Here is a 27,699-nt window from a genome sequence, read left to right as displayed (position 1 = left end):
ATCTTCACCCCAACTATTCCCTCTGATCTGAATACAATCTGAACATATACTATGGGGCTACTCACTGTAAGTGCTTAGCAGACCTTCGTACTGCACGATCAATCCCACGGTGTAAAGCTGCTGGAGGAAGCCAGGGTCATGCAAACTTGTGTGTAATTTGATGATAAAACCACAAACCAATCCAGCAAGCTAAAGAAAAAAAAAGGTCATTGAAGAAATTCACTAGGGTCAGCATTGCCTGGTTGAATTTTTAAATATTTTAAGACGTTTGAGGCCTCAAAGATTCAATTAAACATTTTCAAGAAAGAGTAACAACAACAACAAAAAAATCAAAACACCCAAATTCTTTGAGTCTAGGAAATTTGCTCCAGAGTTAAAGCCAGGCAGTACTGGGTAAGGGGAAAGAACAGGGGTTTGCTGCAAGTTTCTCTTTACTTTACTCTTCCTATAAGTCAAATCATTAACATTTTTTTAACATTTTGAACTCCTGCTCTTTAAGTCATTAAAACAAAAAAAAAATTTTTTTATTTTGCTTCACTCAGCTATACTCAGGGCTTACTCCTGGTTCTTTTTTCAGGGATCACTCCTGGTGTGCCAGAGTCTGAATCCAGATGTGCAAGGCAAGCACCCTACCCACTGTTCTATCTCTCTGGTCTTTTTTTTTAATTAATTTCTCATACACAGAAAAAGGGAGGCAAAGGAGAGGCTTTGCCAAACTTGCCTTGTAGTTTTTGTCTTCAGAAGTTTTTTTTAATCAACCAAAAAAGAAAAAAAAAAAAAAAGGAAAAAGGCAGAAATCATTCTGAAGACCTATTATGAGAGTCAGGTATGAGTTGTATCAAGAAAGGGTACAAAAATCCCGTGTGCTTGACCAGCTTGCGAACTAATCTGCAAAAGCTGAGACACCCTCCTCCTTCCACTGGGGAGCACAATGCCTCACAGGCAGAATAGGGGACCCGGCCCACACTGATTCTTTGCATGCATGTTCCAAGAGCTGAACATCTCCTGGAAGAAACACATATCTAAGGTCTCAGGGAAGGGACAGTTTTCTTGAGACATTTGGTGAATTAGAGGAAAGGGGGTGCCCAGCTGGAAGAAGAAAAACTAGCCACATAGCCACAGTCTCTTCCAGAATGGTTCCAAAGCTACCTTCCCCAGCTGTGGGCACCATCAGGGCACCTACCGCCTGGCTGAAGACAATGTCTCTCCGCAGGGTCAGCATCAAACACTGGGGCAGGCTGTAGGCGAGTTCCTGAAGGAGCACGAAGGTCAGGCACTGCTTAGCTCTGCTTACTACCTCACCCATGCTCTCCTTCAGGGACATGATGAGTGGGTACAGCTGTTCATACCAGTCGTCTGCAAGGGGAGAAGGGGTCATCAGAGATGGGCTAAAGGAGAGGGGTCCTTCACCTACATTGAGCCAGATGATTAGATTTACACACATAGAAAGGATTAATCAAGATTACATTGTTTTATTTTTCTGATAAAACAGAACTTTATTACAATTTTGTGAGGCTTACATTATTGACTTTTTGCCTATTTTTATATCTTAAGATGATACATTATATAGTTACCTGTGAATTGATTCTTTATCATTATGTTGTGAGTTTTTTTGGTAAATCTTTACCATATTAATTCTTAGTAAAAGACTACAAGATATGTCTCTGGATAACCCTACAGGATTCAAAAGCCTTGTGGCAGGTTTGATTTTTAAGTAATATTATTATTTAAGCACCATGATTGCAAACATGTTTATAGTTGGGTTTTAGTTATAAAAAGAACACCCCCATTCACCAGGGCAACTTTTCCAGAACCAATATCCCTCATCCCATCCTTTTCACCCCCTGCATGTATTCAAGATGGCAATTCTATTTTTCTCACTTACTACCATTGTCATGACAGTTGTTGGTGTAATTATTTCTCTAACTGCACTCACCACTCTTTGCGGTAAGCTTCATCTCGTGGGCCAATCCTTCCAGCTCTCATCTCTGTTGTCTCTGGGTATTATTAAAGTACTGTCTTTTATTTTTCTTAAGTCCCACAGATGAGTGAGACTATTCTGTGTCTATCTCTCTCCAGCATTTCACTCAATATAATAGTTTTCATGTTCACCCATGTATACAAAAACTTCATGATTTAATTTTTCCTGATGGCTGCATAGTATTCCATTGTGTGTGTGTGTGTGTGTATATATATATATATATATATATATATATATATATACCACATTTTCTTTAGCCACTCATCTGTTGTTGGGCATCTGGGTTGTTTCCAGATTCTATCTATAGTAAATAGCACTGCAACGAATAAAGGTATGCAGAAAACATTTTTGTATTGTAGTTTGTGTTCCTAGGGTATATATCCCTACAAGTGGTATAGCTGGATCATATGGGAGCTCAATTTCCAGTTTTTTGAGAAATCTCCATATTGTTTTCTTTAAAAGTTGAACTAGATGGCATTTCAACCAGCAATGAATAAGAGTTCCTTTCTCCCCACATCCCCACCAGTACTGATAGTTCTTGATTTTTTTGTGATGTGTGGCAGAATCACACTTACATTTTTTTATAGAAATCTTTGGCTCCTTTGTTTTCTCATTACTCCATATATTTTAATTTTTTTGTTTTGCCTATATTTTTGATGTATTACTTTATTTAAGCACCGTGGTTGCAAAATTGTTCATCATTGGATTTCAGTCATACAATGTACACCATTCTTTATGAGAGCATCCTTTCCACCACCGATGTCCAATGCCTCCCATTTACCTCTCATTCCCTTTCTCCCTTGCCTATCTCTAGTGCAGTCAATTTGCTTTCTCACCCTCTCCCTTTCTCTTTACCTCTTGACATTGTGGTCTGCACTATTGTCAATGAAGGGGTGGCTTGCATGCATGATATCATATTTTAATATTTCTCTAATAATCATTCATGCTTATTAACAAATTCAGATTGGGGAACTTCCATGCTTATGTGGGAAGGCCCCAACTCAATTATTCTTATTTACAATTTTATTCAAGGCTCTGTGATTCACAATCCTATGAGTGATATTTTTATTAATATTTTATTTTTAATTATGAGAAATGCAAAGAAAGAGGACAAGTTAAAGTTACAGTGGAAGGATAATCAACCATAAACAAAATTTTCAGTCTTCCCATTGCTGATATCTTAACTTTGAACTTTCAGCCAAAGAACATTAAGAAAAATAAAACAGAACCCATGTACAATTACTTTGTCCCTCAAGTCCCCAGATTGTAGTACATAATATTTCTTAGCAGCACAAAAAGCAATCTAAAACCATGAAACTTATGTAATTTCTTCAACATTGAAGGCAAAGTACGTTTTTACATTTCCATGCACATGCATATTAGTTTAAGTTAACCTCAAAAGTTTAAGTGGGTTGTTTTTCTTAAGAATTAGAGTCAAAGGAGCACAGTAAAAATGGTGTTAGAGTGGCAATTATTGTTTGCATAGGCCCACCAAAATATGAGGGACATGGAAAGGAAAGGCCTTGGCCTAAATACAAGGAGACTCTACCCCTGAAGTTTCCTGGCATAAGATCAACTCTAGGCTCCAGGCAAACTAGTTTGTCTAATCCAGTTCATTGTCTGTAGTGCCAATACATTTTTATTTTTCACACAGTCTCTATTGTTGGTATCATGTTTCTGTATTAAAGATCCTGGAATCTGCATATCCTACATTGCAGTCAGGATGGTGCAGAGCGTCCTCTTGTTTCACCTCACAAAGGGCAATGCAGAGAATCCTGTTCTGTAAGCAGGTCGTTGTTGTTTTCAAGTCTTCTGAGTGTTAAGGGAAGTCTCTTTTGAGCAGGTCGATGTCAGAGCAGTGGTAGGGTCTTCCCTGGTAGAGGATTGCTTCCAGGTGTTATTATAAAAAAAAACCCTGAGTGTTTCATAGATAGCTTCCCTGGATCAGGGGTGAATGGAGGATGCCCATTCTTCTGAGGCCTGTGCCAGGTCATTATATCAATGTTCAGGGTGTAAGGTCCCATAGCACTACAAGATTTATGTGTTCCAATCTCTATTAGATAAGAACTTATTTGTATGTATAGTATTTTTCCATTTTAATGTGCCTAAGCAAACAAGAAACAATGCCACGTGGTGTTATTGGTGCACATGGGGGCCATAAGAACAAGTCCAACAATCCCCATGGCATGGTTCAATCATAAGCATTAAACTGAGGGACTCTTCCATCAAAATTCCTTATTGAACAGCTTGCAAAGAGAAGACAAGATAAAAAGTGGGTAGAATCTTCACGGTAAAATAACATTTAGAAAAGTTATAGCTGTTAAAGAAAATACACATAAAATATTCAAAGACATATGTGTCCATTTTATGTCTTTTGAAATAGTTGGGGGTTGTTATATCCAATGCACGACTTTGGTCTGTCATTAGGACTGTGTAGTACTGAAGTTAAAGAGGTAAATGGGGTTACTGATGGTTGGGGGTGAGAGAGTTAAGGAGTAATAATGAGCTTTGTAGGGGTGTGCGAAAGGGCAGAATCTGTTGGGGCAGAAGGTCGGTCTTGGTGCCTAACAAATTAAAGAACTGAGGGTAAAGAGGGTTAATTAAGGGGAAGATAACGAATCTGGATTGGGAGATGAGGGAGTAGAAGGGGTTCTGGTGTGGGGGAGGCGAAATATATCATAGGGGCTATATACGTTGTATAGATGAATTGTTTATGGATTAGGCTTGGCAGTCAGAGAGGACCACTGTATAGGAAGTCACGTCTACATATACACTGATTTTAGAGACCTATTTGAATATTATCCTCCAAATCTAGGGAATTCCATTTTTTTCCCTAGAAATAGTCGAGAATTAAGAATATTTTTAGGTGTTGTTAAAAAGTATATATGTGACCGCACACTTTTGAAAATGAATACTAGTAAGAAAAGAACTCCTGAATGGGGTCCAGTATGCATAGGGGAGGAATTTCTCCCCCCCACCTTCCCCCCAGGGCCCGATTTACCAGGCGTGGCCCTGAAGACCAGTCTGGCATGGGGGGATCTCAGTCCCCTGGACTAAGTGGTCAGCCTATGGCTTGCTGTCCTGCCCAGAGCCCCCAACATACCAGCTTAAGAGAAACAGAAGAACTGGCATGTAGAGTCTTCTGGGTACAGCCCCTGCCTCTGTAGTTTGTGTATGCATAGGGGAGGAATTTCTCTCCCCACACTTCCCCCAGGGCTCGATTTACAGTCTGGCGAGGACCCACCATTTTGGTAGAGAGTCGGAGGCTAGGGTCTGCCCGCCCTCCACCCTGTGCCCTTCCCACCCTAGTGCGGGGGAAGGGCAGGGAAAGCTTGGGACCCCATCCAGGAGGGACCACTCGACACCCACCTTGTCTGGACACCTGGGCTAGCACCCAGGCAGGGCCAGGACACTGGGGGCAGAAGAGGGGACGGCTGGGGGCTTATCAAGACTCCAAGCACACCCAAGTTAGGGCGAAGGCCCTCGATATGAGGTGTCTTCCAAACCCCATGCCGGCTAGAGCTATCCTCCAGATCAAGAAAGGATTCAGTAGAGAGCCGGAAGCCTAGTCTGCCTGCCCTCCACCCTGTGCCCTTCCCACCCTAGTGCTGGGGGAAGGGCGGGGAAAGCTTGGGATCCCATCCAGAGGGACCACCCGACACCCACCTTGTCCGGTCTCCAGAGGCCAGGGGCAGAAGAGGGGACAGCTGGGGGCCTATCAAGGTTCCCAGCACACCGAAATTTGGGAGAAGACCTTCGACATGGGGTCTCTCCCAAACCCCATGACAGCCTAGAGCTAGCCTCAAGTTTTTATGCAATACTTATTACAGCACAACCAAAGCTTTCCCAATGTCCCAGTGTCCTCTCCAAGCTTCTTACTATTCTATTATCTAGTCTTAGCCAGTTTTGCTCAGGGAATCTGAAGACAAAGTCCCCTCCTCTGTTTCTCCTCTGTCTATTGCCTGGGTCTATGGGGCAATCACACCTTTTATATGCTGAAATAGAAGATTCTAGGCATATTTTCTACCATCTTCACATCTAAGGCTCTTCCATGTATCTTAGAGCTAAGCTAAGGCCTCATTCATCTACTCCTGGGAGACTTCCATTCATATTTGTTAATGATTTCTTGGTTACTTATCTTAGAGGATAGTTCATCTCAAGGCCTAACGCATCTACCTCCCTCTAATTAGACTTCCTTCCTTCCTTCTTTCCTTCTCCCTCCCTCCCTCTCTTCCCTCTTTCCTTCTCTCCCTCCCTCTCTTCCCTCTTTCCTTCTCTCCCTCCCTTCCCTCCTTCTTTCCTTCATTCTCCCTTCCTCCCTTTCTTCCTTCCTCCCTCCCTTCATCCTTCTTTCCCTCCCTTTCTCCCTCTTCCTTTTCCTCCCCTCCCTTCCTCCCTCCCTTCCTCTCTCCTTTCCTCTTTTTCTTCCTTCCTCCAATCCCTCCTTCCTTCCCTCCCTCCCTCCCTCCTTCCTTCCCTCCCTCCCTCTCTCCCTCCTTCCTTCTTTCCTTCATTTCTTTCTTCCTTCCCTTCCCCTCTTCCTTCCTTCCCTTCCTCTCTTCCTTCCTCCCTCCCTTCTTTCTTTCATCCTTCCTTCCTTTCTACCTCCCTCCCTTCTTTCAGCCTTCCTTTCCTCCCTTTCTCCCTCTCTCCCTCCCTTCCTCTCTCCTTTCCTCTCTTCCTTCTCTCCCTTTCTCCCTCCCTTTCCTTCCTTCATTCTTCTTCCCTTCCCTCCCTTCCTCTCTCCCTTCTTTCCTTCCTTCCCTTTTTCCTTCTCTTCCTTACTCCTTTCCTCCCTCCCTCTCTTCCTTGCTTCCTTCTTCCTTCTTTCCTTCATTCCTTCCTTCCTCCCTCCCTCCCTGAGAAATGGCAATTGACTTAGAGTAAAGGCTTTATGTTTTAATATGATGCTTCAACACTGCACTTCATACTTAAATACAGGGGAGAATCCCACTAGCCCTGATCAAATAGTAAAGTCACAATAAACATAATGCAAAAATGCTTTTAAAAGATAAGTACTACCCTTCCTCTCTCCCTTCTTTCCTTCCTTCCCTTTTTCCTTCTCTTCCTTACTCCTTTCCTCCCTCCCTCTCTTCCTTGCTTCCTTCTTCCTTCTTTCCTTCATTCCTTCCTTCCTCCCTCCCTCCCTGAGAAATGGCAATTGACTTAGAGTAAAGGCTTTATGTTTTAATATGATGCTTCAACACTGCACTTCATACTTAAATACAGGGGAGAATCCCACTAGCCCTGATCAAATAGTAAAGTCACAATAAACATAATGCAAAAATGCTTTTAAAAGATAAGTACTAATACGAGCAAACAAACCAACAGCATTTGGAATTTGAATAGCTTGCCTTCAAATCAGCCTACAGGATTGAAACCATCTGTGCTTACATGCAGGCCTGGATTTTGAACAGGTGTCAATTATATCACTAGCATTATGGCATATGACATAAAAATAAACTATGGTATATTTTAATTTATTTGGAAACCAAAACTCTTCAATCTCAAAACAGTAATTCTGGACTGTGTGAAAATCCATTAATAAATAAATATTTATCCAGTAGCATGACAAAGATGATTTAATAGCTGTAAGGATATGCTAAAAATTAATTATTAGTCAAGATCTGCAGCGGTTTGATCTTCACGGCACCAAAGAGTTTGCTTTAATGCAAGAGATATGAATGGCCAATAATCAATTGTGACCTTGGAGGAGTTATAAGGAATGATAAAGAGATTCTTAATCACTATTGTACCCTGTTGGCCATCACTTATTTATTTTATTTGTTGTTGCCCTAGACTTGATGAAATAAACTCAAATTGTTGAAAGGAAAATTAATGAACAAAACTTAATTTAAAAATGTTCTCCTGTGAATATTCTGCACCCTGTGAAAACTTTAAGTGATTATGATCTAGTTTAATATACAGGAATGTCCATACCAGAAAGACTGTAAGTTATTACCTAAACATAGTTTAGATTTTGGTGTTACGATAGGAATGGGCATCTGTTCTAGAGGAAGAGATACACGAAAAACTATTGAATCTTTCAAAAAATGACTCACTTGGGAAGAGCCTAAGCAGAAACCTGAGCATTGGCTTGATTGCGCCAAGCACAGGTTAATTCTTAATTTTAATTTCTTTTTAGTTTATTTCTTTTTGGGTCACACCAGGTGGTGTGCAGGGCTTGCTGCTGACTTTCTGATTAGGATAACTCCTGGAAGTGCTCAGGGGACCATCTGCTGTGCTAGGGAGAGAATCAGGGTCAAGAGCTTGCAAAGCAAACACCTTCCACCCTGTACAATTTCTCTGGCCCAACTCTTGATTATTAAGTCATTAATTCATGTCAACTAAAACTGGAGACCTATGTTTTAGAATTAAATACACATCAATAGATACCAAGAAGAAATACTTCATATTCTCTATTATTTTTATATAAATCCTTTGCTTTTATTCCCCAAATTCTCTCTCCCACTTTATTCACTGTTTGTCTAAATGTGACTATGTAGACCAATACACACATACTGAGAAAAAATATTGCAATCAATTGACTCACGTGCAAATCTTGCAAATCATACAGAACAGACTATAAATGTATTTATTGTGTTTGGTCTGAAGGGATGATTTGCTGTGGAGGCTGGAACGTCAATAAAATGCTTGTACAGTAGGTGGCGCTGCTCTCTCAAGCTGCACTAGCGCTCTGGCACTGTGACAGTCAAATAATGTATTTCTCCTCTACACATTTGCATTGTTCCACTGGGTGCTGAGCTTTGTCCAGACTCCTTGCATCAGAATATTCTGTGTCAAGTGGCCAATAACTTGGTCATCAGTGGCATATGTTCTTTCTAGTTAGAAAATGGAAAATTACCTTAAGTGTCCACTTTTCTCCCTTAAACAATACCTAAGTGGCAGCTCAAATTAAATCCAGCTTTTGTTTTTTCCTGAATGTCTTTAAAAGAGGAACTTTACAAATTTCTTCACTTGTTCAGAGTGAAATTTTTTACATTTAAATTATGCTTATACTAATTTAACCTTAATCTTAAAATGTCATTGGTAGCATTAAAAAGAAAAACATGAAAGCTTATTTTCTAGTCCTACAATAATAAAAGTGGAAACCCGAGAATAAAATAAGAAAGTAATATGCTAATAGTCTAGATTTGGGAGCATAGCCAGATATTTACCTGGCACTATCAATACTCCAATTATCCACTGACTATAATAACATCTACTCTTTTTTATTTTTTAATTTTTGAACCACACCACACCTGGCAGTGCTCAGGGGTTACTTGTGGCTCCGCACTCAGGAATCACTCTGGGGCTTGAACGCATGTCAGCTGCATGCAAAGCAAATGTCTTACCCATTTTATATCTCCCTGGCCCCCTACATCTACTTTTAAGGCTAAAATTTAAGGACAATATTTAGAGATGAGAACATTACTCTGTATGAAAAGAATTACAAGTTGGTGATTTAACACAAAGTGTTAAAAATACTAGTAATTTGTCAGTGGCTAAGCATAATGGAGCAAGTTAAAAATGTGTTTATTTTTCTCAAAAACAATTTAAATGCAGCCAATAAAGGAAAAGCATGCTGGCAAATGCAAATTGCAATGACCAAAGGTTTTGTTCCCTGTTAACATTCACTCACTGCAAATCGCAGGTTCTGCGATAAACACAACAGGCTATGACAGGCCACAGAAAGGCCGAAGTCTCTGTATAAATGGTATTTTGCTCCAAGGACCATTTCAAATCATTCTCACAAAGCAAAGGCAAAGGGCTTTGGTTTGCCTTTAAAATTGTTCTGCAAAAATGAAAGGGCTTCAGGTCTTGACTATCCAGAGCTCTTGTTGCCTCAACCCTCTGCCCTTCACGTATGCCCTTCCCTCCCTCCACACTTCATAATGTTCATGTCTGTTCATCCGCATGAAGATTCTGATCATGTAGCATTATTGATTTGAAGAAAAACAGGGGCAGGAGAGATAGTACAGCAGATAAGGAGCTGGCCTTGCACACAGCTGATCCCCAGCCATATGGACTCTTGCTAAGTCCTGTCAGGAGTGATTCCCTGAGCACAGATCTAGGTAGGAGTAATCCCTGAGCACTGCTATATATGGTGCAAAGAGACCAAGAGAAAATGAAATCAAAGAAAAATCCCGTGAAAGAGTGAATCTCATTAACCATTAACTCCTTTACATTTGAACTAAGATGGGACACACACACACACACACACACACACACACACACACACACACACACACACTCCACCACCACCACCACCAATGCCTGGGCCATGCACACTGTATAATTTACTGAGTGAAGTTGTATAGCTAAGGGGTCCCTGCAATACAAGGTCCAGTCTACCACCTCTCAGAGGAGAGAGGTCTAAGCAGGAACTGAGGTGCTCCCTCGTATCACTGTCAATTCTATCTTGTGTGCCCCATCCCATGACAGAGGGTAAGGTAAAAAAAAAAAAAAAAAAAAAAAAAAAGGTTTAGTGTCTCGACAAAAATTTGCCAAGACTCCTTAACCCTGAGACCAAATAGCAGAATCTTTTCTTAGGAAAGTGTAAAAGGCTTGTGGCTTAGCTGGGCTTTTCCTGAGCTTTGAGAAACGTGTTGGAAGTGATCCAAGCAGAGCCTGTTTGTCGGCTCTCTGCCCGTTTCTAGAACATTGTCGAGTGGAGCTAACTGAAGGCTTCAAATGAGCACTTCTGGGTCCTCCTCACCTCCTCCACACACCATCTATTTCCTGTGCAGGACCTTCATATCCTCTGAGTTCAATGCCTCTTATGTGACTCAAGAGAAACATAAAAGAGCCAAACACCAACCAACTGTAACAGAGCATAAAGCTTTTCTGCCCAATTTCATAGCCATTTTCTTCTCAGGTGCTCGGTTGTCTTTGCTCATTTGAAATAATTACCTGTAGAAGAGCCTGCAGCCATTGTAATTTTTTGTTATCACAACTTTACAGACAGAGAGAAAAAGAAGAAAAACTAAAAGTTTCCTTGTGCATTAAATTGTATGCCAAGAGATGAGACAAGAAATGAGCCCAACAAAGAATTCAAAGATTCACCTAAATTGCAAAGATGATGAACTGTGAAGGCAGGCAATTAGAAGACTTTAAGGAGGGTTAAAACAAACAAACAAACCAACAAACAAAGATCCAAGATTATCAGAGACCAAGGACAACAAACCCACAGTCAACAGGGTTTATACACTACGGCCAAACCGCAAGTAGCTTAGAAATGGCAGCAAATTCATGGGGCAGCAAGGGGACTGGAGTGTGAGCTAATGACCTCCTTGCTCAGATAATTAAGCTGCCTTTGATGACCCATCTCCTATATTTGTCTTGATCATGACAAATCCGAGTGAAGGCCTTGCCTTTCAGATACAGCTTTACAGGGTTTCCTCAACAATAGGGCTTCTTCTCTAGATAGGGCATGACTAAACTCCTTTATGAAGGTGATCCAAGTGGAAAAAGTGAACTCAGAACCTAGATACTTGATCACAGGAGAAATATAAATAATTGATGTATGGGACATGGGACAAAGAAACCAGGCTAATAAGATCATATATGAATAATAAGAGAAGTAGAAAATATTCTCAGACTGTACAGGCTTTAAACATCCTCCCCAACCAATCAGAAAAACCTCTGAGTACCTCAAGTCCTTACCAAATTTATAATCCATCTCTTGTCTTTGATGCAGAAATCAAAAAGTGTATCAAAATTTCCTCTGATTGTAACAAGTGCTGACCTGTTTTCCTTATAGAACTCACTAATTTCTATGGCTGCTGGCAGATATATGCTCACTCATTAAACAACTAGAATCTTCTACCAGTGAGGTCCTAAGATGAATCTAACATTCATCTCCTAGTGGGTACCTCAGGGATCTCGAACAGCAGAAGGAGAGCTTCAAGGTCAAAACTACAGTATAAAGGTGAGGTACTGAAGCAGTGGGCTGTACAAAAGAAGACAGTGCCCAAAAGGGTGGAAGAAAGAATTGACCTTTGGGGCCCGGAGAGATAGCACAGCGGCGTTTGCCTTGCAAGCAGCCGATCCAGGACCAAAGGTGGTTGGTTCGAATCCCGGTGTCCCATAGGGTCCCCGTGCCTGCCAGGAGCTATTTCTGAGCAGACAGCCAGGAGTAACCCCTGAGCATCGCTGGGTGTGGCCAAAAACCAAAAAAAAAAAAAAAAAGAATTGACCTTTGATCGGAAGATTATAATCTTTTGTGGGTGTCACTTACTAAAATACCTGAAGAAGTTCCTCTAGGGAAGATTAGGAAAAGCTACAAGGCCTGTGATCCGGAGGTAGGTCTAAAGTAAGTCCTTGTCAGAAAAAAATTGGGTATGGGTACTGGGTTTCATGATGCCTACCTCCTAATAAGACCTCAATAAAAGCCAATTAACTGATTTCGTGAAGCTTGGAGAGGGGCCAGAATGGTGATGAGGCAGAAATAAGGAAATGAACTGAAAGGACATTCCTGAAAAAGGTAGGAAATTCATAGAAAATCAAGTTCTTTTGAACCCAGTGGAAAACTAGATTGGAAGCAGCTGGGTAGGAGCAAAGTATGGAGTATGTCAGGGTGTGGAAAGCAACCTATTAGGCCCGGAGTATTGTGAGAAGAAAAAACATCAATGCAGAGTGGCCAGAGATAGAAATAATGAGTATGGACTAGAAGGAAGACTTCTGGGCACCCTGGAGAGAGGTTTCACAGGCGTGCTGGCATTTTTCTGCCTCTATCTCGAGGTAGTCTTACAGGCTCACAGGATTTTTCACATCAAGGACAAGTATGGATCTAAAAGAAAAATCAGATGGTCTGCTGAACTCTGATGTGAGGTGAGTGCCTGATCTTGGTTTCTTCCAGAAGCATGAGAAATGAGTGTACTGCTCAAGTGAGACTCGCTTCTGGGGGAAGAACAAAGGCAACCTTTCCTCATGTCAGGGGAGCCCTGTTTATTTAAATGCTGCCAGCCTGAGAACACAGTGTCATAAAACTTCCAGTCTTGGGCTCAGAAAATATAGCAAAGGAAATGCATCAACTGATACTCTGGTTAAACTTCTCATTTCGTAGCACTGAGTTGAAAGCCTTAAGTAAATTCTGTTCAGACAGTTTCCAGGAACTAAATCCATTCATCAAACAAGCTCTATATTTATTGGAGCATGAAAGTTTTGAAGCAGAGGCTATGCAAGGTGGGGAAGACACACACTCACATTATTTGGACTTATTTTGTCTTTGGCAACTAAAACTAAACCAAACCCAAGTGTGTAATGTCAGAACTCTACTTTATAAATATGCTAAGAATTTAAGAATGAGCAGTATAAGACATGGGTATTGAACAACTTGATATTATCAATAGTAGTAGAAAGATCTTGCATTGCAAATTGGAAATTGCTCAGTGCACCTAAAAAGAGGTGAGAATTACAGTTATGAAACTGACTGAAACCTGTCCAGAGTCCAGGAACCCATAGAAGGGAAGAAGAGACCCAAGTTTACCCTAAAGAGAACTAGGTGAGTGTAGGCAAGTTAAGGTAAATGGAATCCTATACCCCATTTCCAAGATATCTCAGAGATCAGGGATGAAGCACAGGTGTTAGCATGCACAGCACATTAGTTCTATCCCTAGTACTTTTGGCAACACATCACCCTTGAACACAGCTAGACATAGCCATAAAAGACCCCGATAACACTATATATGACCATGAAGATAATAACCTTGGTACTATAGGGATCAAGGTTCACCACATCCTCAGTCTCTCACATTGAAATGTCCAACTCAGTTGGCCAAGTATCACCAGAAGTGACCCCAGAAGCGGCCCCCTGCGCATTTAGGAGGTGTGTCCCCAATTTCTAATAAACTCAACATTACCTCATATCAACTGTTGAGTAAGCAGCAGGTAAGCAAACATAATGTAAACAATGTCATTTCTCAAGCTATTCCACTCAACAATCATCAATCATTGATATTATCAATCTTCTATTTTTCAGTTTATCTTAGATATTTTATGGGTATGAGGATAATATATATCTTTTCAGATATACTTATAATTAATGGCTATTATTATTTTGTGCACAAGTCGAATTCCACTCAATTTTAACCCATGCATAAGAATTGAAGAATGATGCTGGTCTGCATTTTTGCACACAGCAATTCCACCTGACTAAATCTCCAAATGAATCCAAAGTCATTCCTCATTTCACTTGCTTCTCAGCAGCTTAGGCAATGACTTATTCTTCCTAGAAATACTCTAACCCTGGCACTCAGGATTTCATAATATTTTTGTATTTCTTAAACTCATTGATTCTTCCTTATGCAACCATGTTGCTGGTCCTCCAAGTCATAACCTCCTAATGTACTAATACTGAGATACCCACTGTTGTACTCAATTGACCTTTTCTCTGAACACACAATACCTTTATTGATATAATTGTTTCATGGCCTTAGGACTTCCAATATGTTAACAATTTTCATTGACATTATTATCTAAACCCTTCTCTTGAATTTCATGAGAAATATATACATTCTTAGAGTCAGCTACATCCTGACATTTCCATGTGTCTTTCATGTTCCAAAATGAGCTCCTACTCCTTCTTTTATGTCTTTTTCTCCCAGGTTTCCCCTACCAGCATGTGCCCATCTCATTCTCTATTTTTCATATCTGATTCCACAGTTTTTCTTCACTTTCCATCTAGACTTCAGAAACCTCTACTGGAGCTGCCTTAGAAGCAAAGACTTTAGATGAAGCCAACCAAGATAATATATTAACTTCCCTACTGTTTAATTTTCTTCCATGTAGTAGAAGATCTGAGTAGAAAAAAAAGAGGCATTAGGAACCCAGTCCTACAGATTAGTCTTTTGCACAAAAGCCTCACTTTGCTTCTCATTTTTCTCAGAATTAAAATTTTTCTTAGAGTTAAAATTGATACTAAAGTCCCAGCTGTTATTCCCCCCCCCCCCCGAATACTTTCTTTAATTTTGTTTCCTTCCCCCTCACTACTTTTTCTGTTGGAATATAACCAGCTTCCCTGATACATTCTGATCAGAGCAGGCACACTACATTTGGCACAAACTTATTTCTGTGCCCAGTGCAGCTTTGTCCAAGGTGCCCACATGGTACTATTTCTAACTTCCTTGTGTCTTGCTCAAATGCCAACCTCTCAATGATGTGTCTGTCTCCAACTGTGTTCTTGAACTCTTTCTTTATTCTATTTTACCACAGTATCTGTCCCCATTAACAAGTTCTGTAAATCCCTTATTTCTTATATACTTTTTTTCAGTGTCTCCCTAGTCTTAGAGTATAAGGGAAGGTAAGTTTTATGATTTTTTTTTAATTGATGTACTTTTGGTTCCTAGAAGAATCTTTGTCACATAGTAGTTAATCAGCTAAGTGAATAAAAAGGAAAAATCAGGGCCAGAGCAGTGGTAAAAACGATAAGGTCTTGTGCGTGCTAGCCTAGGACAGACCAAGATTCAATCTCCTGGTGTCCCATATGTTCACCCAAGCCAGGAGCGATTTCTGAGCGCATAGCCAGGAGTAACACCTGAGCATCACTGAATGTGGCCCCAAAATAAAAAAAAAGGAAAAATCACTTTTAATTAATAGCATCATTAATACAGAAAACCTTCCAGTTGAAAGAGACCATAACAATTAAATTTTTCTTCAAACCAATGAAAAGAGTTCCAGAGAATCTTAGTGATCTACCAAAAGGCAGTGAATCTAAATAAATGAATTGTTTAATTATGGACTTGCCAAAAGTCTTGGAAGGGGGTTGTCAAGTGTTTTCGTATGTCAGAATTTATTGCACAATATCTATGGAAACAACATAAGACCAGACTTTCACAAATTAGAATTCTAGTTTTGTGATTAAAATCATTCATTGCTATTTTTTACCATGATTTTGTAAATTGTGTTATTTTATGGAGGGGCACTTCTCAGGCCACACTTGTCAGTGCTTAAGGACTACTTCTGGCTCTATGTTCAGGAGTCACTACTGGTAGTATAATCATATTTTTAAAATGATTTTTACCTGCTGCATTCTGGATTTGGAAAAGCTTGACTCATTAGTCTTTTTGTCTTTCAAAAAATTCTAAACATTCATGTGTAGCAATTGGTGGCATTAAAGAATATTAATGTTTCATAAAACGATATTCTTTATTTTTATGTTTGTAGTTTTATGAAATGAAATATCCATTACCCATTATGAAAACCACTGAAATAACTGCATTTGAGAACATAATGATCTTTATGCATGTATCACAAATGTGCACATATGGTGAAGATAGTCACTCAATATGACTAAGAAAAAGCTTTGCTGTCAAAGCCTTTTTGTCAGGTTGCATTTGTAGAGTGAAGTGACTAGAATTTTGTCCCACAGAACTAGCCTCTTGGAATAGCCAAGAATGATGTTAGGACAAGAAGATTCAAGAGCAAATCACACACATCACACACACACACACACACACACACACACACACACACACGTCTGTTGTTTTTTTTTTCACAAAGCCACATCACAGAAAGGAGATAACATTTAAACCAGAATTTATCATAAATCCTAGATTCAGAGATTTAAAAATAATGACCCATGATTCAGCTTCATTAGACCTTCAAGTGTATCTTATTTGGCCTTTCATGCCTTTTTAGGAAGGTAGCAAATGAACTGTGAAAAAATAATTGGGAGATGTCTTATGAGCATTCGGATTGAATAGAATTATCAAGAAAAGAGGTAATCTCAGGTCCTGAACTCCTCCATGGGAAAAGCGGCTTAAGCCAATGAGGTGACCTCAACTGAAGGGAAAGATGCTTCCTGGTCTGCTCAAGTCACTCTCCATTTCACTTAATTATTTCATGCTATTGCAGTGCTTTCTATGAGCCCATGTACCTGCAATGTAGGTGAAATGCCTGATTACATCATTTCCAGAATTAAAAGAAAAATTACAATGTGAGCCCTGATTAAAAAGCAGAAAAGAGCTTTTCCTTCTATCCTCAGGGAACCCTCTACTTCCTCATGGTAATATTTTCTCTCTACTGCCATCCCTTTGAACATGAGGAAGCATTTCTAAACATGACTATGAGTATCCTGCCCAGCCCCTTCAGTAGGCAAGCATAGGGGTGAGGAATTGGGCTGAATGATTTCATCTTTCTGTTCTGAATGAAGCCAATTAGGGCAAAAAACATTTGACCTAAGACTGATTTATCTACATTGCTAGATTATGAACAGTAAGTGAAGGGTGGCCAAAAATGACAAATCTCCATGAAAAGTCATGTTTGTGTCCAGGAATTTAAGGCCTTCTTAGATTAGAAGGCAACAGTAATAGAGTAAGCCATTGGACATGACCATTTTGAGAAACAACTCATTCAGAATTTAAAGATGGCTACTGAAGAACATCTGATGAGGAGGCCCCAGGCAGCCCAATGCTGCCCTATTCTGAGGCCTGTTCTGGGAATTCCAATAAGGATATGAAATTTGGAGCCACAGAAGAAAGAAAAGGGCTGGTCCTTTCTCCAGAGCACAACAGAAGTGATTCCTGATGTCAGAGCCAGGAGTAAGCCCTGAAGATTACCATATGTAGCTCCAAACCAAAACATAATACTAAAAAAATAAGGTTAATTACTGAGTCAGTAGAACTATATTGGGAAGGGCAAGTTAAGGGGAGATTAAAAACGGAGAGAAGTCTGGAATTTAAGGCCTTTTTGGATAAGAAGGTAACAGTACTAGAGGGAAACACTGACCATGGCCATCTGAGAAACAACCCTTTTAAGGGTAACATCGAACCAATTAAATTAAATTAAATCCACACATATTCAATTCCAAGATTTCTTTCTTTTCCTTCCTTCCTTCCTTCCTTCCTTCCTTCCTTCCTTCCTTCCTTCCTTCCTTCCTTCCTTCCTTCCTTCCTTCCTTCCTTCCTTCCTTCCTTCCTTCCTTCCTTCCTTCCTTCCTTCCTTCCTTCCTTCCTTCTTTCTTTCTTTCTTTTCTTTCTTTGTTTCTTTGTTTCTTTCTTTGTTTCTTTGTTTCTTTTCTTTCTTTCTTTCTTTCTTTCTTTCTTTCTTTCTTTCTTTCTTTCTTTCTTTCTTTCTTTCTTTCTTTCTTTCTTTCTTTCTTTCTTTCTTTCTTTCTTTCTTTCTTTCTTTCTTTCTTTCTTTCTTTCTTTCTTTCTTTCTTTCTTTCTTTCTTTCTTCTTTCTTTCTTCCTTGTTTCTTTCTTTGTTTCTTTCTCTCTCATTCTTTCTCTTTCTTCTCTCCTCTTCTCTTTTCTTTATTCTTTATTTTTCTGTTTCTTGTTCCTAGCCTACCTTGTTTGTGATTGATTCAATCAGATGCCACCTGATTCACCTCTATTTAAACCTATACTCAAATCTGCTCTGGGTCCTAGTCAAATGGCCTAACTTCCACAATATAACACAGTTTAACCATGTGGTTGTCAGGAAAATGTCAGTGCAGTGAGTTTTAACTGATACAATTAATGTCTCTCTCCCCCCCTCCCCATGTGTGGTATTCAAATTGTACTTGATTTCCATCCTTTGGTGTTTCCTAGTCCTCCACTAAAGCTAATCTCTGGGCCTCAAAGCTCTATGTTATCAATTTCACTAATCTTTTACATATTATCCAGTTTCATCTATCTGCTGATGCCTCCCTAGTGCATCCTTCTGCTTCTGCATTGTTTATCTTTTATACAGTGTCTCAGAATCTCTCAAATACAACATGTTTCAAATACAACATGTTTGCCTTCCAGTCGGCAAGAACTGAGACATGAGTGAACAGTTTAGCATCATGGCAGATGCTCAACAAATATCTACTGAATAAATGAAAGAGTTTTCCTCTCTGCCTGCCAACTAATACACATTTAGATTGTCTTCCATAAGGCATAACACCAGGACCACTTTCAAGTATAGTCATGTTAATAAAGTAAATGCTCTAATCCTTCCTTTCTTTCAAGTTTATTAGATAGGTAGCTATTTTGGCCAAAAGTAGAAGATAGAGGGAAAAGACTGATTTGCTAAATTCTTAGATTTGTTTTTATTTGGAATTTGAGGTGACTTTTTTTGGATTGATTAATCTTTGGACCTAACATATTGTTGATAATGGATGATAAGTTAATGGCAAATTCCTTGGTAGTTACCAGCTATATGGAGAAAACTAAAGATAAAGCTACATATGGTTTCTGTGTATTCGGTTGTTTTTAAGTGAATTCTCAGAATCCAAGAAATAGTACAGCAGATAGGGTGCTTGCCTTGCATGCAGACAATCTCAGTTCAATCCCTGGCATCCGATATGGTTTTCAGAGCACACCAGGAGTAATTCCTGAGTTCAGAGCCAGGAGTAGGCCCTGACGATTGCTGCATGTAGCTCCAAAACAAAATAAAACAAAAACAAAATTAAAAAAGTAAATTATTGGATTCCATAAGGAAACATAGACTTCTAGATTAAAAGGAATATGTGCTGGGAGAGCTATTCAAGAAACAAAGAAAGAATATTTTGCTTTTCAGATGCTTCCATGATCCTCTTTGTGAAAAACTGAAACACAGATTACAACTAAAGGATGTATATATGTGCTGGTTTAATGATAGAACCCTGGGCTTGGTCTCTAATACTGAAAATTAATTGGCTGACTCCTACAAATAGATACTCATAAACTGGGCAAGAGCATGAATGCCACAGAGAGAAAGGCTCCCATATTTCTGTTCTCAGGGAACTCCATCTGTGTGATCTTCTGGCTGATCTTCATCCTCCTTTGGATGAAGCAGCAGTACTAGTTGGAGTCAGCAGGGGCTCATTAAGGAAAATTATGTTCCCAGAACTTCATCCTCTTTTCTCTGACAGTATTTAAAGCTGGGAAAATTGGGGAGAGCTATGCAAAGGACAGAGAATATTTTGTTTTTCAGACTCATCCATGATCCCCTTTGTGAAAGACTAAAACACTAATTACATGATGGATAGAAAACTGGAACAATAGACTTTATTGAAGGATGCATGTTCTCAAATAATAATGTATTTCCATGCATGATGTTATTTCAGCAATGTCGCAAGGTTTTTTTTTTTTAATTTTTATTTTTTTGGTTTTTGGGCCACACCCAGCGATGCTCAGGGGTTACTCCTGGCTGTCTGCTCAGAAATAGCTCCTGGCAGGCACGGGGGACCATATGGGACACCGGGATTCGAACCAACCACCTTTGGTCCTGGATCGGCTGCTTGCAAGGCAAACACCGCTGTGCTATCTCTCTGGGAAGGTTTTATATTTATCTGTGTTTCCTCATCATTTTTTGTCAAGTACATCTATGAATGAGCAGAAACTGTTGATAAAATGTGAGTATGATAAACCCGAGTAGGACAATAGAAGTGATGGATGAAAGAATCGAGTATTTATTAGAGTTTACTTAAAAGTATATTATACAGCAGTCAGGGTTGCAGATATCAATCTACTCAGTGAAATGGAGATAGACCATGTCTTAATTTCCTTGTTCCTCTAATATTTCACCATGTCTAGCACATAATGGTGCTTAAATGTTATTCAGTTGGGAGTAGTCTGTAGGTCAGGTCAAATCTACTAAGATTTATGAATATCAATAGAGGTAGTAAAATGTGGCCATTTAAATGGCTCATGTGAACTTAGATTTTATTCCTAGAAGAACAGTATCTAAAACAGGGCAGGTGTCCTCTGATGTGGCTCAACACTCCACTTATTATCCCTGTAAAAAAAAAAAACAGCCCCAAAGTGATCATTCAAAAATAAACAATGGTTGTGTTCACATATATGAGGCTTTAATGAGGAAAAAGAAAAGCACATTTGGCCTGGTTGTTACAAAGGATGAGGTGGGTACCAATGGATAAAATGAAATAAAATTTAATTGGAGGAAAATCTAGAATATCCACTGTAGAAAATAAAATAATCTTGTAACATCAATATGCACACATAAATACATAATGGCAAATATGTCATAGGATTTGTAGCTATTCTTCTTATTGTGATTTAGAAGGTTTAATAAATATAATCTCAAGAGTACATTGACACCTAAGGTTCTAATATTAACTGATTTTCTCTTAGAGTCTTAAATTTATTCTGAAATAAATGGCATGTGAAACCACAGACCAAGCAAATGTGTCTACATTTCAGTTTACTTAAAAAAAAGGGGGGGGGGCGGGGACCTCTGTTAGCTTAGAAAAACATCAAAAAGTGTTTTCTTTTTCTTTGTTTTTGTTTGTTTGTTTGTTTGTTTTTTGGGTATACCGGCAGTGCTCAGGGGTTACTCAGAAATCTGTCCTGGTGCTCTGGAAGACCATATGGGATGCCGGGATTCAAACCACCATCTATCCTGTATCAGCTGCTTTCAAGGCAAACTCACTACCGCTGTGCTATCTCTCTGGCCCCCAGTCACAGTGTTTTTTAAACTCAAGAGCACACAATTTCATAAGTGTGAATTTATCAGGAAATCAAAAATTTAAATATTCTTTATTGGTGCCAGAAAGATAGTAAAGCAGGTAGATCATTTGCTTCATACACAGGTGACTGGTGTTTGACCCCTGGTTGCCCATATGGTTCCCGGAGCACCACAGAGTGATTGTCTGAGCACAGAGCCAGGATTAATCCCTGAGAATCCTTTCAGTTGTGGTTAAAAAAAATCTAAATTAATTATGTAAATAATTTTAAGTATCTGGTTTATTATAAAAATATACAAAATATAAGAATATTTAAATAAGGTGAGTTATCCATAATTCTATAATCTAGTAGTAACCACTATTTATAAAATATTATAAACATATTTGTATGTATTAAATTTTCCTTAAAATAGTATTTAAAATTTTTTACTTAATCATTTTAATGTTTTACATATTAATGCAATTTATAACTAATTATATTTAAGTCTACTTCAAAAAGGGACCTCCTTCAGCTTAGAAAAATATGCAAATATGTATATAAATCACAAGAGTTTAAAAGTTATTCTAATTGTTCATGTTCAGAATAGTAGAGAAAGTAATACTTTACTTATCCCTATCTGTATAAATCCTGAAAATAAGTTAGAGGTGTGATATATTTTTTAAAAGTCTGTAAAGTCTGAAAAGGGGAAATCTATCTCTTTTTTTGCATTCTATTTTTATTAATATCTTTATTTAAACACCTTGATTACAAGTATGATTGTAGTTGGGTTTCAGTCATGTAAAGAACACCCCCCTTTCACCAGTGCAACATTCCCATCATTAATGTCCCAAATCTCCCTCCTTCCCACCTCACCTCCACCTGTACTCTAGATAGGCTTTCTATTTCCCTCATTCATTCATATTGTTATGATAGTTCTCAATGCACTCTTACTGCACTCACCACTCTTTGTGGTAGGCTTCATGCCTTGAGCTGGACCTTCCAGCCCTCTTCTCTTTGTCTCTGAGAATTATTGCAAAAATTGATTTTATTTTTCTTAAAACTCATAAATGAGGAAGATTATTCTGCATCTATCTCTCTCCTCTGACTTATTTCATTCAGCGTAATAGATTCCATGTCTATTCATGTATAGGAAATTTTCATGACTTCATTTCTCCTGATTGCTGCATAATATTCCTTGTGTATATGTACCACGGTTTCTTTAGCCATTCATCTGTTGAAGGGCATGTTGATTGTTTCCAGAGTCTGGCTTTTGTAAATAGTGCTGCAATAAATATAGGTGTGAGGAACGTATTTTTGTATTGTATTTTTGTGTTCCTAGTGTATATCCCTCGGAGTGGTATAGCTGGATTGTATGGGAGCTAAATTTCCAGCTTTTGGAGCAATCTCCATTCGCTTTCCATAAAGGTTGGACTAGATGGCATTCCACTAGCAGTAAATAAGAGTTCCTTTCTCTCCACATCCCCGCCAGCACTGCTTATTGCCATTCTTTGTGATGTGCGCCAATCTCTGTGGTGTGAGGTGGACCTCATAGTTTTTTTGATTAGCATCTCCCTGATGATTAGTGTTGTGGAGCATTTTTTCATGTGCCTTTTAGCCATTTGTATTTCTTCTTTGACAAAGTGTCTGTTCATTTCTTCTCCCCATTTTTTGATGGGATTAGATAATTTTCCTTGTAAAGTTTTGTCAGTGCCTTGTATATTTTGGATATTAGCCCCTTATCTGATGGGTATTGGGTGAATAGTTTCTCCCACTCAGTGGATGGCTCTTGTATCTTGGACACTATTTTCTTTGTGGTGCAGAAACTTCTCAGCTTAATATATTCCCATCTTTTTTATCTCTGTTTTCACTTGTTTGAAGAGTGCTGTTCCTTCCTTAAAGATGCCTTTAATCTCAGTGTCATGGACTGTTTTACCTACATGTTGTTCTTTATACCTATGGTTTCAAGTCTAATATAAAGGTCTTTAATCTATTTGGATTTTACCTTCATACCTGGTGTTAGCTGTGCGTCTAAGTTAGCTTTTTTGCAAGTGGCTAACCAATTGTGCCAATACCACTTGTTAAAGTGGCTTTCCCAGCTCCAGTTAGGATTTCTTGCTCCTTTATCAAAAAATAGGTGATTGTATGTATTGGGAACATTCTCTGAGTAATCAAGCCTATTCCACTGATCTGAGAGTCGTCTTTATTTCAATACCATGCTTTTTTGATAACTATTGCTTTGTAATACAGTTTAAAGTTGGGGAAAGTAATGCCTCCCATATTCTTTTTCCCAAGGTTAGCTTTAGCTATCCAAGGGTGTTTTATTGTTCCAAATGAATTCCAAAAGTGTTTGATCCACTTCTTTAAAGAATGTCATGGGTATCTTTAGAGGGATCGCATTAAATTTGTACAATGCTTTGGGGAGTGTTTCTATTTTAATAATGTTAATCCTGCCAATCCATGAACAGGTTATGTGTTTCCAATTCCATGTGTCCTATCTTATTTCTTGAACAGGGTTTTACAGTTTTCTTTGTATAGGTCCTTCACGTCTTTAGTCAAGTTGATTCCAAGATATTTGAGTTGGTGTGACACTAATGTGAATGGGATTGTGTTCTTAATATCCATTTCTTCCCTATCATTATTGGTATATAAAAAGGCCATTGAATTCTGTGTGTTAATTTTGTAGCCTGCCATCTCATATATGAATCTATTGTTTCTAGACGCTTTTTGGTAGAGTCTTTAGGGTTTTCAAAGTATAGTATCATATCATCTGCAAACAGTGAGAGCTTGACTTCTTCCTTTCCTGTGATGATGTCTTTGATTGTTGATTCTTCCTGGGGATCTCCTTCCTGGGCCTCTGGCATTCCAATGAATTTTATGTTGTTTCTTTTGAGTTTATCAAAAACTTCTATTTTCATCTGTTCACATTCCTTGAGTACTTTTCCATTGTCTGAACATTTGCCTTAAGGTTCTTTTCCAATTTCTTCTTTTGTATGGAGTTGTTCTGCATTTCATCTTCCAGTTCACTGATTCTGTCCTCAGCTGCTGTTACCTTTTTGAAGAGGCTTTCCATTGAGTTTTTCTGTTCAGCTACCATGTTTTTTAGAACTGTTATTTCAGTTTGGAGTTTTTTGATTTCTGTCTTTGTGTTCTGTTCAGTTAGAGCTATGTTTTCTTTGATTTCCATGAGGAACCTCCATATTTCTATTTTAAACTCCTTATCTGAGAGATTAATCAGATGGTTATTATTTTGGGGGGGGGTTCAGAGCTATCATCTTCATTTCTGTGCTTGGTGTTTGCCTGCAATGTTTCTCATTGTCATGCTTGTAGTGTGATTATTTTCTGCGTGTTATGGTGGGTTTCATTAGTTGGAAAGAGTGCATGACCACGAAGCAAAGCAGAGCCCTTCCTGGCTTCAGGAGAGAAAAGAGTAGAGAAACATGCAAAACCAGCAGGTTCCCTCTTTCTCTCCCAGTTGCTACTCTCACAGCAGAGGCAGACCCCTCCCACATTCACAGACAGTTGTCACCTCTCTCAGTCTATCTCTTAAAGAAGAAATAATTATCAGTAGTCCTCAGAGGAACATACAATATGAATAAAGGTAGTGATGATTTAGGAGATCAACTATTTAGTTACACATAGACATATATATCAACAAAACTAAGGTAACTAAACATAAAGGATAATGAAGAATGAAAATTTGTCGTTGTCAGACTTAGAAGATCTCAAAATATCCTTCAATATAATACAATAGTTTTTAAAAAGATTAAAAAGTTCAGGTTATTAACAATATTTGTGAAACTTAATGTGTAAAAAAATAATTGATGCATTGCGAGACAGTTATAAATGAAGCAGCAACAAACAGTAATACATCAGTATTTACCATATTGTACATATTACAGTTAATTTTAAATGACTTAATTCATGAATGGGTTTTCTAAAGAATGGGATAAATTTTTCACCTTCGCTATGGACTAAAGATACAATCAGGGATATTAAAGAACTAGAAATAATTATCAAAAATAATTAGAAATGGCATACATTCATAAAATGGAAAGCTCTATAAATAATCAGAAGTTATGATATAGTAGTTTTCATTTTAATTTTCCCAAAATCTGTAAAACTCTTTATGGTGTGTAGCCTATAGTTTCATTGGTTCTTATGAACTGCCGGTAAGAGTTCCTGTTGCTATAACAAGTCATCAGAATACTTCCCCCCTACCCCAATCACCAAAAATGTTAGTTTTCAATATTATTATCATAAAACAAACTTGGGTTCTTGGGGAAACTGAACCTAGAGCAGGGAAAATGTCTACTAACAGTATAGAGTAACTGGTAGTATCAGAGAACAGAGAAAGTGAAAACAGAACAGAAGAGTAAAAATGTGAAAGGGTGTTGGTAGGTAGGGTGTGTGCTAAGGGAAGTTAATCTGAGAGAGCCCCAATGGCTAACTTTGGAACAATATACACCCCCATGCATATAGAGTAATGATGATGATGATGATGATGATGATGATGATGATGATGATGATGATTATGATGATGGATTAAGAATTTAGGGACAAAAGTATTCATGAGTCCAGTGTTAAAAAACTAATAACAACATGCATAAATATTTGGAAGAATAAAAGAGGACTTGACTTTAGGAACTCTTTCTATTTCTAACAATCTAACTTAGAGGGAAAGATCATCCTAGATGTAAAGAATTAGATGTTCAGATGCTTGTGTGTTCCCTGCAACAGCAATATTAGAATTAAATCATGATTCTTCTTTTTGATGAGTTCATTTCTGGTTATTATAATCTCATTTACAGAGAAAATCAAAAAATATTTTAATAAAATTATATTATAACAGGTTACAATGAAACACATCTCTATAATTATAGAGCCCTTTCATTGATAACTGTATTCAAACAATGCGTTTTCAGGCCCAGAGCAATGGAACAGTGGGTGGGACACTTACCTTACATATAGTCAATAAGAATCCCTGGTACCTCAGATAATCCCTCACACCCTTTCAGGTGTGATCTCCACACATAGGAGTAAACCCTTGCCCTACCAGGTATGGGCTCCCCCAAAATAAAATAAAAAAAGAAATGTGTTACAATAAATGTATTGTCAGAGCAATAGTGCAGCAGTAGGGCATTTGCCGTGCACAGTGGCTAAGCCAGGATAGACCTTGGTTTGATCCCCGGCATCCCATATGGTCCCCCAACCCAGGAGCAATTTCTGGGTGCATAGCCAGGAGCAACCCCTGAGTGTCACCGCTGTGGCCCCCCAAAGCAAAAGCAAAACAAAACAAAACAAAAATTGTAGAATATGTTCAAGATATTTTTTTGTCTACTTGTTGGAAGAAAACTTTTTATACATTTATCCTAACTTTTAACCATTTTAAAGTCAATTTTTTAAGTGTTGCACATGTCATCAATGTATAGATAGTACATGTATCTTTATCTAAAATAGTCTGGCAATTGGATAGGTAAATACATAAATTTAGGTTATTCAAATCAGTTCAAGAAGTTACTATTTCCTTCATGAAACAATAGTCAAGGTAGAAACTAAAAGTGCTTTTTGTCTTACTTAGCAGAAAAATTGAGTAGAAATACTTAGAATAACAGCTCAATAGAACTTTATTAACCTTTAAAAATTGTCAAACCTTTCATGATACTTTTGAAATATTTTTTGGAAAACATATACTACTATTACTAATGGTTTTTCATAGACCTAATTCCACCACACCAGCATATCAGTCTCCCTACTCTAAGAAAATCAGCTCTCTCCTCCTTATTCCCAATTCAATTATATGGGTCAGTTTTCCAGTTATGTTGACTTTGAAGTTCTGTTGCTACCTTGGTGTATATCTTTAAGTACCACATTCAAGACAGACCATTTTGTGGTTGTCACTTTCATTCTGACTGATATTACTTTACATAATATCCTCAAAGTTTCATCCCTGTTGCTACCGATTGCATAATTGTTTTCTTAAAGCTTCATAGTATTCCATTGTATGCATGTGTGTATTTATACAAACATGAAAACTTCTTGAAAATAATGTTATTGTGTATTCACCATTTGAATGCATTCTTATTACATAAATATCATCTATTAAACAATAAAATAGTAAAAGAAAACTTATTAGATAATTAATTCAGTTTATCAATCCTACTCCAACTATACATAAACACAATCTATTTTAAATATATATGCATATTTGTTTGTAAATATATAAACACACACATCTATATATAGCTTTTTGTTTGGGGGCACACCCTGTGGTGCTTAGGTGTTATCCTGAGCCAGTGCTCAGGGGTAATTTCTCACAGGGATCAGTATATGGAACTGGGGATCAAATCCTTCCCCCCTACATACC

General features: G+C 38.4%; 1 protein-coding gene across 1 annotated transcript in view; it reads right to left on the bottom strand.

The window, feature by feature from the left end:
• INPP4B (inositol polyphosphate-4-phosphatase type II B) overlaps positions 1 to 27,699 on the bottom strand; it is a 620,782-nt gene that overhangs the window by 92,529 nt on the left and 500,554 nt on the right. Inside the window, exons 18-19 of the mRNA XM_049770019.1 lie at positions 1,184 to 1,356; positions 66 to 189 (exon numbers count right to left, since the gene is read on the bottom strand). Coding sequence (XP_049625976.1) covers positions 66 to 189; positions 1,184 to 1,356 — 297 coding nt within the window. The remainder of the gene's footprint in view (positions 1 to 65; positions 190 to 1,183; positions 1,357 to 27,699) is intronic.

The sequence above is a fragment of the Suncus etruscus genome, chromosome 3 (genome assembly GCF_024139225.1).
Source record: "Suncus etruscus isolate mSunEtr1 chromosome 3, mSunEtr1.pri.cur, whole genome shotgun sequence".
Classification (NCBI taxonomy): Eukaryota; Metazoa; Chordata; class Mammalia; order Eulipotyphla; family Soricidae; genus Suncus; species Suncus etruscus.
Note: the sequence above shows the minus strand (reverse complement) of the source record. Positions and strands in the feature narration are given on the sequence as shown.